Source organism: Chondrus crispus, genomic scaffold, assembly GCF_000350225.1.
Source record: "Chondrus crispus Stackhouse genomic scaffold, scaffold_1, whole genome shotgun sequence".
NCBI classification, from domain to species: domain Eukaryota; phylum Rhodophyta; class Florideophyceae; order Gigartinales; family Gigartinaceae; genus Chondrus; species Chondrus crispus.
The window spans coordinates 146909-156709 of NW_005178809.1; the positions used below are offsets into that span (position 1 = coordinate 146909).

Consider the following 9801-nt stretch of genomic DNA (forward strand, 5'->3'; position numbering starts at 1 on the left):
CAAAACGATCCGCGGAGCGTCCATGGCATCATCCGCGACCGACGCGTGGGCAGCACGCGCGGCGGCGACCGCGCGCGAGCCGCCGCGCACGCTGCGCCGCTCGGGCATGAACTACCCGGTCGTGCTGTCGCCGGAGCTGGCCGCGCTGCTGGGCGCCGGGCGCATGATGTCGCGCGCAGACGTGCTGTCGCGCCTGTGCGCCTACGTTAAGGAGCACGGGCTGTACGCGCCGGCGTCCAAGAAGTACTTTGTGTGTGACGAGAGGCTGCGCGCGCTGTTCGGCACGCGCGGACAGTTCCTCTTGCTCCAGCTGCAGAGCCTCGTCAAGCCGCACCTGTCGCCGGCCGCGGAGCACGGCGAGGAGGAGGTGGCGCGCGCGGAGGAGATCTTCAGGAAGTACCTGAGGGAGAGAGGCGCAGTGCTCAGGGTCGGGTCGCAGAGGAAGAAGGACCCCAGGGGTCTCAACTCGTTCAAGGCGCAGAAGGCGCTCCAGGCGAAGGGCGAGGGTATGTATGCAGAGATTGACGTTTCGTCGTCGATGAGTAGGCTGTTCCACGGGAAGAGGAGGATGTCGAGACCGACGATTCTCAAGTCGGTGTGGGACTATATTAAGGAGAACGATCTGCAGAAGCCCAACGACAGGCGCATCATCGTCCTGGATGATGTACTCAAGGACGCCCTGCAGGTTTCGCATCTCGACTCGGTCGACTGTTTCGAACTGCCAAAGTATGTTTGGAGCCAAACAGGAAGGCACGTCCAGCAGCAGCGCCCGACATAGCCGCTCTCGTGCTTTTTATTGGGGCCCGCGACTTGTAAATCAACTATGCGAGACTGCGATCGATCGTATGCCACTACCCAGCCTTTCGTTTCGCTGCATTTTTCAATGCTTGGTGTTGTCCTGCGGTCCTGGCCGTGTCATAATTTATCCGAGACTAACAACCCCGATTGTGAAAATACGCATGGTGCGGGGAATTACAATTCCCCCCATGACGCAAGCAACCGTACGGGTGGCGACGCCGGTGTAACTTTCCTAATTCGTTAATACACTCCTCTGCTGTCGACGAGGCATCACCAAGCCTCTTATTGGCACTGGACAAGGGGGCAGTGAAGGTGCCCGTCGCATTTACCGTCGCATTTACCTCGACAGATTCCTGCCAAGGATCAGTGCCCGGATCTCGGGGATTTTGAAGAAAGCTGTTCTACAAATGATGTGAGCAAAACATTAATGTGAATACACATATTAATGTTAACCACAGTAATTTATGTGGCTTATGTGACGTAAATTTTGATTAATAAAACCCGCACCTATCAATGATGAGAAAACACTTCTTGGCGTGATTCACATTACTGTACAGTATTTGCAGTAACTGGGTGTATCCGAGAGCCCACCTTTTATGATCCTTGTACACTTTTTGGGATCTGATTAAAAATATATGACCCAAAAATATTTGTGGGCCGCTGCTCCACTTCATCATCGGATATAAGTTCGGCATGCTGCAAACGCCAACTTTCCCCTCCTCTCGTCAATCTCACAGTCGCATCGACATTCCCAATTGCGACCCGGAAGGCCCACTGTGCTTCGCCCGCGGAATCTCACGATCGTAGTGGGTAGACGCGGCAACGAATCACCATTCCGCATTTCGCAGCAAGCCGTTCCCTCTAGCCCGCTGCGATGCCTTACTATGAAGTCCTCTGTCTGGCCAGCGGAAAACTCGGCCGCGCCGAACTGGCAGACCTTCTCCGGAAAACATGTAGGGCGTTCATGGACAATGGGGCCGTTCTCACCAGGATCAGTCCAATGGGAGCCACCGGACACGGACCGCGAGAGATGGCCTACACCATTCGACAGAATCAAGTCTCGTACAAGACTGCTTTCTTCGTCAACGTTTGCGCATTCGCGTCTCCACAAGCTCTGGTAGAGGTCGATCGACAATTGAAAATCGACGAGAGAATGTTGAGACATTTGGCCATCAAAAAGACCTTTCGAGATGCTGTTGAACCAATACCAGACATCGATCAGGCCCCTCCTCCAACTACTGGCCTGGATCCGAATGACCCAAACTACGAACTCCAAAAGTTCTTGTCAGAATACGAGCGAGAGTTTCCCGCTGGCATGCAAACCTCGGTTCAACCTAAGCACCAACGGGACTCGCGTGACTCTGGTGATATGAAACGTGATTCGGGTGGGTCCGCGGTCCAGAACGTTATCGCTAGTCTAAAGGCATCTTCTCACGAACTGAAGACAAAGCAAAAACCTGGATTGGAATGGCTTTCAGATCTGAAGGATTCCAAGGATCCTCCAAATTCGCAATAGCCTCTGCCCGCTTGATCATCTCGTCCAGACCCTGGGATGTCGCCTCCTTGTAAACTAAGACCTCAAGTGAAGATCAAAACTGCAGCCTCAAACCATGTGCGTTACAATACGACGTGGTTTAGAGTTTATTCCCTGTTGTCATTCCCTCGGCTTCCCCTATAGGAAACACTATAGTGTTTCCTCCGTTTGCGCTTTCCGCAGAATCTACCTCGCCCTCAACCTGCGCTTCCCGCACTTCTTCCACCCCGTCACTCAGTTCCTCCAAATAGCCTTCAACTTCTAACGCAGCCATGCAGCCAGTCCCCGCCGCAGTCACAGCCTGTCGCCACTTTTTATCCTGTACATCGCCAGCAGCAAAGACCCCCGGAACACTGGTCTCGGTTGAATCTGGCTTGGTTATGATGTAATTCTGCCCGTCAAGGTCAACTTGCCCGTTGAGGAATTTGACATTGGGCTCATGGCCAATGGCAAAGAACAATCCACCGCATTCAATTTCTCTTGTCTCCTCAGTTTTCAAGTCCTTCACTACAATAGATCCTAGGAGCTTCTCGTTCCCCTTCCCTTCCTCCACGACATGAGAATACAAAAACTCAATCTTTGGGTTGTTCAAAGCGCGACGCTGCATAATCTTGGAGGCGCGCAACTGGTCACGTCGGTGCACGATGATAACCTTGGAAGCGAACTTTGTCAAAAACTGGGCCTCCTCCATGGCCGAATCGCCTCCTCCGATGACAGCCAAAACCTTATTCTTGAAAATGGGAGCAGCACCATCGCAGACAGCGCACGCACTGACTCCCCTCTGCCAATACTCGCCATCGCGACAGCCCTTGATGTCTAGTCTTCTAGCGGTAGCGCCTGTGGCGAGCACGACGGCGTCAGCAGTGCAGTTGGTACCACTCTCACCGGATATTTGAAATGGACGGGACGACATGTCAACTGTAGTGACGGTCTCCGTCAAGATGCGAGTGCCAAATCTTTCAGATTGCCTTCTGAATAGGTCACAAATTTCTTGACCACCAACGCCATCTGGAAATCCCGGAAAGTTTTCGACATCGGTCGTCGTCGTCAACTGTCCGCCGGCCGCGACACCCGCTGCAAGAAACCCCTCGTACATTAACGGACTGAGCTCTGCTCGAGACAGGTAAATTGCTGCGGTGTGGGCTGCAGGGCCCGATCCGATGATGACCACTTTCTCGTGCTGGACGTCGGTCATGGTGAAGTCAATGGTTCGAAGAGCAGGCGGTTGAAGGGGTGTTTGAATATCGCAAGAAGTAGCACCCCCACGTTTGCGGTATTGCCTCCGCTTTAAGTAGAGGAGGCGGACGGGAATGCAATGAGGCGAGGGAGTTTGGAGCAGGCAAACACTAGCTTCGGGGTTTCTACTAGATGCAAGGATAACGGGTTGCGGTGAGTCGTTCGGAAGATGCTAGATGGTCAATGCGCAATGCAGAGTGCACAAAATTTACCCACGTGCGAGGCAGTTTCTACGATGTTGGCGATGTCATTGGCAACAGCATGCCTTGAACGTGCCACTGCCATGCCACACATGTGCCGGGTTGGCACAACGCCAGAGGGAAGCTGCTAAATCGATCGAAAAGAAATTGCAATTCAATATGATTTTCGCGGGAAATCCTAATAGTGCGCCTTCAACAACGCAGGGTTCTGTAGATACGTGTCCACGTCAACTCGAAGACAACCATAATAACTACGGACAACAAACCTTGTTCACCATCGTTCCTCTATTTTGTTTTAAGTATTTTCCTTGGCAATTTATGCGTTTTCAGAGCCACGACGTGGTTCAGAGCTACAATAGTAGATAAGCAGAACAGCTCCCTCAATACACTAAACTTCGAGAGGAAGCCTCCAAATCCAAAAGGCTTCGTAGATACCCAAGCTGAGGTACAAACTGAGAGCGGCAGAAGAAACATCACGCTTGGTCGCCGACTTTTCAAAAAGTATCATAATCTGCCTTTGGACATAATAGTGTCTCCTGCTGTCTCTCATTTGCCTACACTTCAAGCCGAATCGCGATGTTGACACAATCCACGGACTTCGTCAAACAAATCGAAAGTGAATCATAAAACAATCGATTGTCATCTCGCTTCACAGATGGTGTCAACACCAGGAGGCACACACTCTGTGAATCCTTATAAATTTAAATTCTACCAGATCGTTCTGCCTACAATATTTTCCACTCGATACTGTATCTAGATATTTATTCCGATACTTATTGAGAAATTCAGAATCGTCCCATCAGAATACTTTCAACGATGACGGGAAGAAAAGTATGAGTAAAAACAACTTTTCCGTTCTTATCCGTGAACTTTCTGGGAAGCGATGAAGAGACTGCTGTCATTCATGCCCTCATTTCGAGATGCTTTCTTCAAGGACCAGAAAAAAAAATACTGCCTGACTGTTAGTTATCAGAGAGATGGTACAGTGTGGTGGCCTGATGCTCAAAATGTTGTCAGCAGTGATTTGAAATACGACCACCCTTCTAAACCTCAGTCGTACTCGGCACTATACTGGAATGTAATCTGAGCCATGTGCAAAACGCTCTGTACAGTGTTGTCCGTCTTCCAACGCATACATGCTTTCCTAGATAAGTACAAGACTCGCTACACTGCTGTCATGATACTGATTCAAGATTGAGAGTGAGGTGGACGATTTGGTGTATAAAGCAACTCTGAGATATTCCCGTGGATGAGCTACAGTAGTGAGCTAGACTAAGGTATTTGAGAAATGCAACTTTCGTGGCTCACATTTGTTAGGGAACTCACATATTTGCACCCAGTTTTCTACTAGGGAAGACAGTGCTCTCGACCGACAGTCAGATTGATACTGCAAATCGCATGGACGATATCTCGATGGTGGTTGTGCTAGTTGTGTCGCCTTGATGCAGAAGGGCTCAACAGTTTCTATTCAACGCTGACCATTCAATATTCACTACCTGCGATACTCTTCACTGTTTCGCAGTCAACCATTTGACGAATGGATTTTGCGCGATGTGATGTTCCAAGTTTGCCAATGGGACAAACCATAAGATATCTTCAAATTTCTATGTTAAGCATTGATAATTGAATGGGTTCCCCGTGGCGCCACGTCTTTTCTGAAAAATCGGGTGCACCTTTCTACTGTCTCTTAGAATTATCTACGGTTTGTGGAGCATTCCTAATTGTTTTCCCTTTATAAAGTATTACGGGTAAGAAAAGACCCGTTTGATGTCCATCCCGACTTTCACCATTGAAAGATATTGCATTGAGATTAAGAATTCTCGTCCTCATTCACTTTCACGGCAGAGGCTCCCCATCAGTGCTTCTTTCACTCGTTTTCCGGGGACAGTTGATCACGATGAATCCCCTAGCAGGCTTAGATGTCGAAAAATTATCCCAAGAAGAGAAGCTTGATGTCGTCGAGCAGATTGTAAGGAGTCCCAAGACCTTTCCGCTGCTCACTGACAAATTTTTTGATGAAATTGGCTTTGAGAGCGACATTCTGAATGCGAAGGCAGAGACGCTTCGCGATCACATCAGAAAGCAAGCAGCAGAGAAATCTCAACAGAGAAGGGGAACAAGCAGCTAGGTTCCCATAACGATTGCAAGACCCACTCAAGCTTCGATCTGCAACAACGGTGTAGAAAGTCGTGCATGTTCCCAGTGTCCTTACCAAGTGGTTTGTCACAATGGTTCGGAATGACTCAAACGAGGTCGATCGAAGAGCTCTCACAGATGAGAAAAACAGGGAAGAAGGTTAGAGACATTGATAAAGCGGGGTGGGGCACCCAGCTACTGTCCGGTCAAATATTTGTGATTTTTTCTGCACGTCTTCGTAGGTCTCGGCGAGTGTTGGACCCCCCTAGCTTCTAAACACACACGGCAACTAAGCAACTTGGACTGTGGTGGTATTTTCTTAACTGTTTTGTGCGCAGGTATCTCAGATGGACAATAAAAGGCGTCTCAAGAGATCAGTGATGCTGCGCAACGTCCCGTTTTCCAAAAACCGTCTTCGAATGAATTTGAACTTTTGAAAGCTCTCTGTTGGAAAACTCTGACGATGATCTTCTTTTAGTCAATGAAACAATTAGTACTCTGTAAAGAATATGAAAGCCGGTAGGTAACGACTGATAGAACTATTGGTTTGGATCAAGACCAGCCAAAAGACCAAATCTACGGGGATTAGATGTTGGCTTCGTTATAGCAGGTATATCGGATCATCATAGACAGTGCTCAAGTTTTAAGCATATACTTAAGCATTCAATCGCCGTTGATGGTGTTCTACCTTGCAAGCTTCTTCTCTGACTGCAAAAATCTTATTTCGCGAGAATTTGAATACGGTGCACTTGATTCAAGAAAATAAAATCCTGTTTAGCATTGATTCCACATTACCCAAATGTGATGGTACATCTCTATTATTATTCGAAAGTGACAAAAAAATCTCTGCAAATGCTTTATGGCGAGGGAAGCCTGGATAATTGAAGCAGCGGGAATATCTTTTGTGAGAGAAGAAACTACAAGGCGTAAATCATGAGGAAACAGGTGGTCGAAGAAAACAAAGTTTCCGTCCGTTGGAAGGGACCCCGTTCCTGATGGAATGTCTTTCTCACTTTATTCGATGAAAACAAGCACTATTCATGGGCGTGGCGAATGCCGTGGAACAGTAGTACCATAAATCCGTAAGAGGAGACGCAGGGTTTTCACCGAACAGTTTGTACTGATAGAAAAGCTGTTTTTGAGAGATTCAGTAAAACCGTGCCAGAATGTGGACTCGGATTACTTTCATCTTATCTCACATGAGGTCGGCGTTTTGGAAGGCATACCCCATATACTCGAATTTGACAAGTTCGGCATGTCAATGTGGACGCTGCCTCTTCATCGACTTATCCTCAACATAACAAGCGTTACATTTAATCGAGATGGGTTTTAAATACACTGAAAGCCCAACAAGTCAATGAAGTGTAGAATGTATGGACTTTTAAACTGCATACTTGGGCCCAACAAGTCAATGAAGTGTAGAATGTATGGACTTTTAAACTGCATACAATGCCCGTCCCTCTCGATAGCTTGTAGATATTATGACGAAGGTGTCTGTTATGGCATGCTTAAATTTGGTTCTTTTACATCTACGAAACCAAGTATGCTTTTTTTTTGCCTTTTTTTGCCTCATACTATGCAGTATGAAGTCATTATGAGGCCAAATGTCAAAAAGGCAATTGTTGATAGGTCGATATCTGGATCACAATGTATCGTCACCACTATTGGAAACGATCTTTCACACGCCAGATGCTGCAACATCTCTTTTGTTCCCTTTCCATTCACTCTAAGCACCCCGCTGTTACACCGTGTGAATGTGCTCGTGGGAAAGGTCTCGTGGTCATTAAAATGAAGATGCTTTTTGTCTGTGGCGGAACAGGAAGGAAGGGGCTTCATTGCGCAGTCCAGTAGATACCTTATTGATGTTCATATGCGTGCTAGCTGAACCATGAAAAATAATGAGTGAACAGAGTAGTCTTCAAGAAAACTCAAGATTAAGGTTGCTTTGAAAAACAGCGTGTCGCACGGTAGACACAGATCACAATGGAGCATCGAGAAGAAGACGAGAAGTAGATCTCGAGAGGTAGACAAACGCGCTTGCAAGCAGTCACCTCGTGGCATGAGCAGTGGTGTTATACCACCCTCGCAAACTGGATGATCTTACTGTACCTTCGAAGGTACCATCCCGTTGGATCATACGTCGTCATGGATGGAAAGTGCAACGTTTAGCGACTGTATCCCCACAGAAAATATTATCCTTTCTTGCATTTACATTGCATAGCTCAAGCAAATATGAGTAGTGGTACCCTACCGTACATACTCTACCCTCCCGAATGGAGGAAAATACTAAAAATTTGAAGTAAGAGGCGTTAAGCGTAGTATACACGAAGCGATGCGAACAGCCAAAGTTCGCTCGCCTCAATAAGCAAAAAGAAAATGGAAGTTTCGAGGCTGCGTCGTCCCCAACGCTCTTGTTCGGATCTCCCACCAGGACGCCACTGAGCATATGCACCCCTAGACACGAACCCTATCAAAAAAGTCTCAGGTGGGAGACGTTGGAGATTTCCATCAACATTTGAAAACGGGTGGCTTATCATTTCCATTTCAACTCGATATCGAAGCTTGATTCTGCTGGATGCATTCCGCATCCTCCTGCCTCTCTGACAGAGACCAGAGAAGACTCTTGTTATTGCGGAGTGACAAACAAAAAAAGGCAGCTATTCCAAAATGCACCAAATGCACCTGAACGGACAACGAAGCAGAAGATTGCGGATCTGCGCTGTGTGTCCTTGGATCAACCGGTGCGCGATCTACTGCTGCAACCAAAAAAGGCAAGCTCTGTTATCCCCCTTCGCTCTTACCAGTGCTAGAAATGACGGCGCCGGCAACAATCAGGCCCGCACCGAGCATGCCCACGACGCCCATGGTCTCCCCAAGTACCAACGTAGCAATAACGGCGGTCCAGAGGGGCTGGGCGGCGAACAAAATGGCAGCGTCACTTGCGGGCACTGCCTGCTGCCCCTTGGTCTGAATCCAGCTGGCGGCGGCGCTAACAATCATGCCTGCCCACAGGACCAGTGCCAAGTTAGTGGCGATGGCGGCCGGGGTCCATGCGGCGACTTTGAAAGCGACTCCAGCGCCCGCCTCCAGGACGCGCTTGCCGCCGAGCCACAGGACGGAGAGCGCGGCCTGTGTGGTGATCTTGATGGCGACGAGTTGGTTGGTCTTTCCCTTTACCAGGCGTGCGAGGTGCGAGATGCGGATGACGAAGGCGGTGTAGAAGAGGGCGGCGGCGATCTCGAGGCCGTCGCCGAGAAAGGGGACGGGGGCGGCGGCGGCGGCGGCCGTCGCGGCAGCCGAGGCGGAGCCGCCCAGCGTGAGCAGGGCGACGCCGACCAGGGCGCAGCCGGCGGCGGCGGCGACGCGCGATGTGAGGGCCTCGATGCCAAAAGCGGCCAGTGAGAGCGGGACGAGGACGGTGGAGAGCTGGTTGAGGAAGGCGGCGCGCGAGGCGTCAGTGTAGGCGAGGCCGGCGATCTGGGAGATGTTTGCGGCGAACATGAGTGCGCCGAGCTCGAGGCCGGCGGTGACGTAGCGCGGCAGGGCGCGGGCGCGGGGGCGCGGGCGCGGGCGCGGGCTCGGGCGGATGTCGCGGACCAGGATGGGCAGGAAGAAGAGCGAGGACACGACGAGGCGCAGGGCGTTGAAGGTAGCCGGGGAGAGGGCGACGGGGAGCAGGTAGAGCAGCTTGGCGCACGCGATGAAGGTGGCCCACAGCAGCGGGACCAGGCACAGGAGCAGGCGGCCCGGGACGGCGAGGCGCAGCGGGCCCACGCGCAGGGCGACGGGGCGCGAGGGCGACGGCGACGGCGACGGCGATGGCGACGGCGAGGCGGAGGCGGAGGGCGGGCGCGGCGGGTGCGCGGCGGACAGGCGCGGCGTGGGGCGCTGGAAGCG

At 50.6% G+C, this 9801-nt stretch overlaps 5 protein-coding genes; 3 read left to right on the forward strand and 2 right to left on the reverse strand.

Annotated features, from left to right (window-relative positions):
• Window positions 1–2394: 2394 nt before the first annotated feature.
• On the reverse strand, window positions 2395–3527 carry CHC_T00001349001 (hypothetical protein). XM_005711716.1 is given in 2 exon segments: window positions 2395–2432; window positions 2433–3527. 1 exon segment carries the CDS (start codon window positions 3525–3527, stop codon window positions 2433–2435), a length of 1095 nt encoding a protein of 364 aa, XP_005711773.1. The 3' UTR covers window positions 2395–2432.
• Window positions 3528–5395: 1868 nt separating this feature from the next.
• Window positions 5396–5506, forward strand: CHC_T00001350001 (hypothetical protein). Its single transcript, XM_005711717.1, has one exon. The coding sequence runs from the start codon at window positions 5396–5398 to the stop codon at window positions 5504–5506; it is 111 nt and encodes a 36-aa protein (XP_005711774.1).
• Window positions 5507–5535: 29 nt separating this feature from the next.
• CHC_T00001351001 (hypothetical protein) lies at window positions 5536–5721 on the forward strand. The gene has a single exon (XM_005711718.1). The coding sequence runs from the start codon at window positions 5536–5538 to the stop codon at window positions 5719–5721; it is 186 nt and encodes a 61-aa protein (XP_005711775.1).
• Window positions 5722–8081: 2360 nt separating this feature from the next.
• CHC_T00001352001 (hypothetical protein) lies at window positions 8082–8492 on the reverse strand. XM_005711719.1 is given in 2 exon segments: window positions 8082–8213; window positions 8214–8492. 1 exon segment carries the CDS (start codon window positions 8490–8492, stop codon window positions 8214–8216), a length of 279 nt encoding a protein of 92 aa, XP_005711776.1. The 3' UTR covers window positions 8082–8213.
• A 79-nt stretch (window positions 8493–8571) lies between these two features.
• CHC_T00001353001 (hypothetical protein) lies at window positions 8572–9306 on the forward strand. Its single transcript, XM_005711720.1, has one exon. It carries the CDS (start codon window positions 8572–8574, stop codon window positions 9304–9306), a length of 735 nt encoding a protein of 244 aa, XP_005711777.1.
• The last annotated feature ends 495 nt before the right edge of the window (window positions 9307–9801 follow it).

Bases quoted from the DNA above. Each gene is read 5' to 3' on its own strand.
- CHC_T00001350001 (XM_005711717.1), top strand. From the start codon at position 5,396: ATGGGTTCCCCGTGGCGCCACGTCTTTTCTGAAAAATCGGGTGCACCT.
- CHC_T00001353001 (XM_005711720.1), top strand. From the start codon at position 8,572: ATGCACCAAATGCACCTGAACGGACAACGAAGCAGAAGATTGCGGATC.
- CHC_T00001351001 (XM_005711718.1), top strand. From the start codon at position 5,536: ATGTCCATCCCGACTTTCACCATTGAAAGATATTGCATTGAGATTAAG.
- CHC_T00001352001 (XM_005711719.1), bottom strand. From the start codon at position 8,492: ATGCGGAATGCATCCAGCAGAATCAAGCTTCGATATCGAGTTGAAATG.
- CHC_T00001349001 (XM_005711716.1), bottom strand. From the start codon at position 3,527: ATGACCGACGTCCAGCACGAGAAAGTGGTCATCATCGGATCGGGCCCT.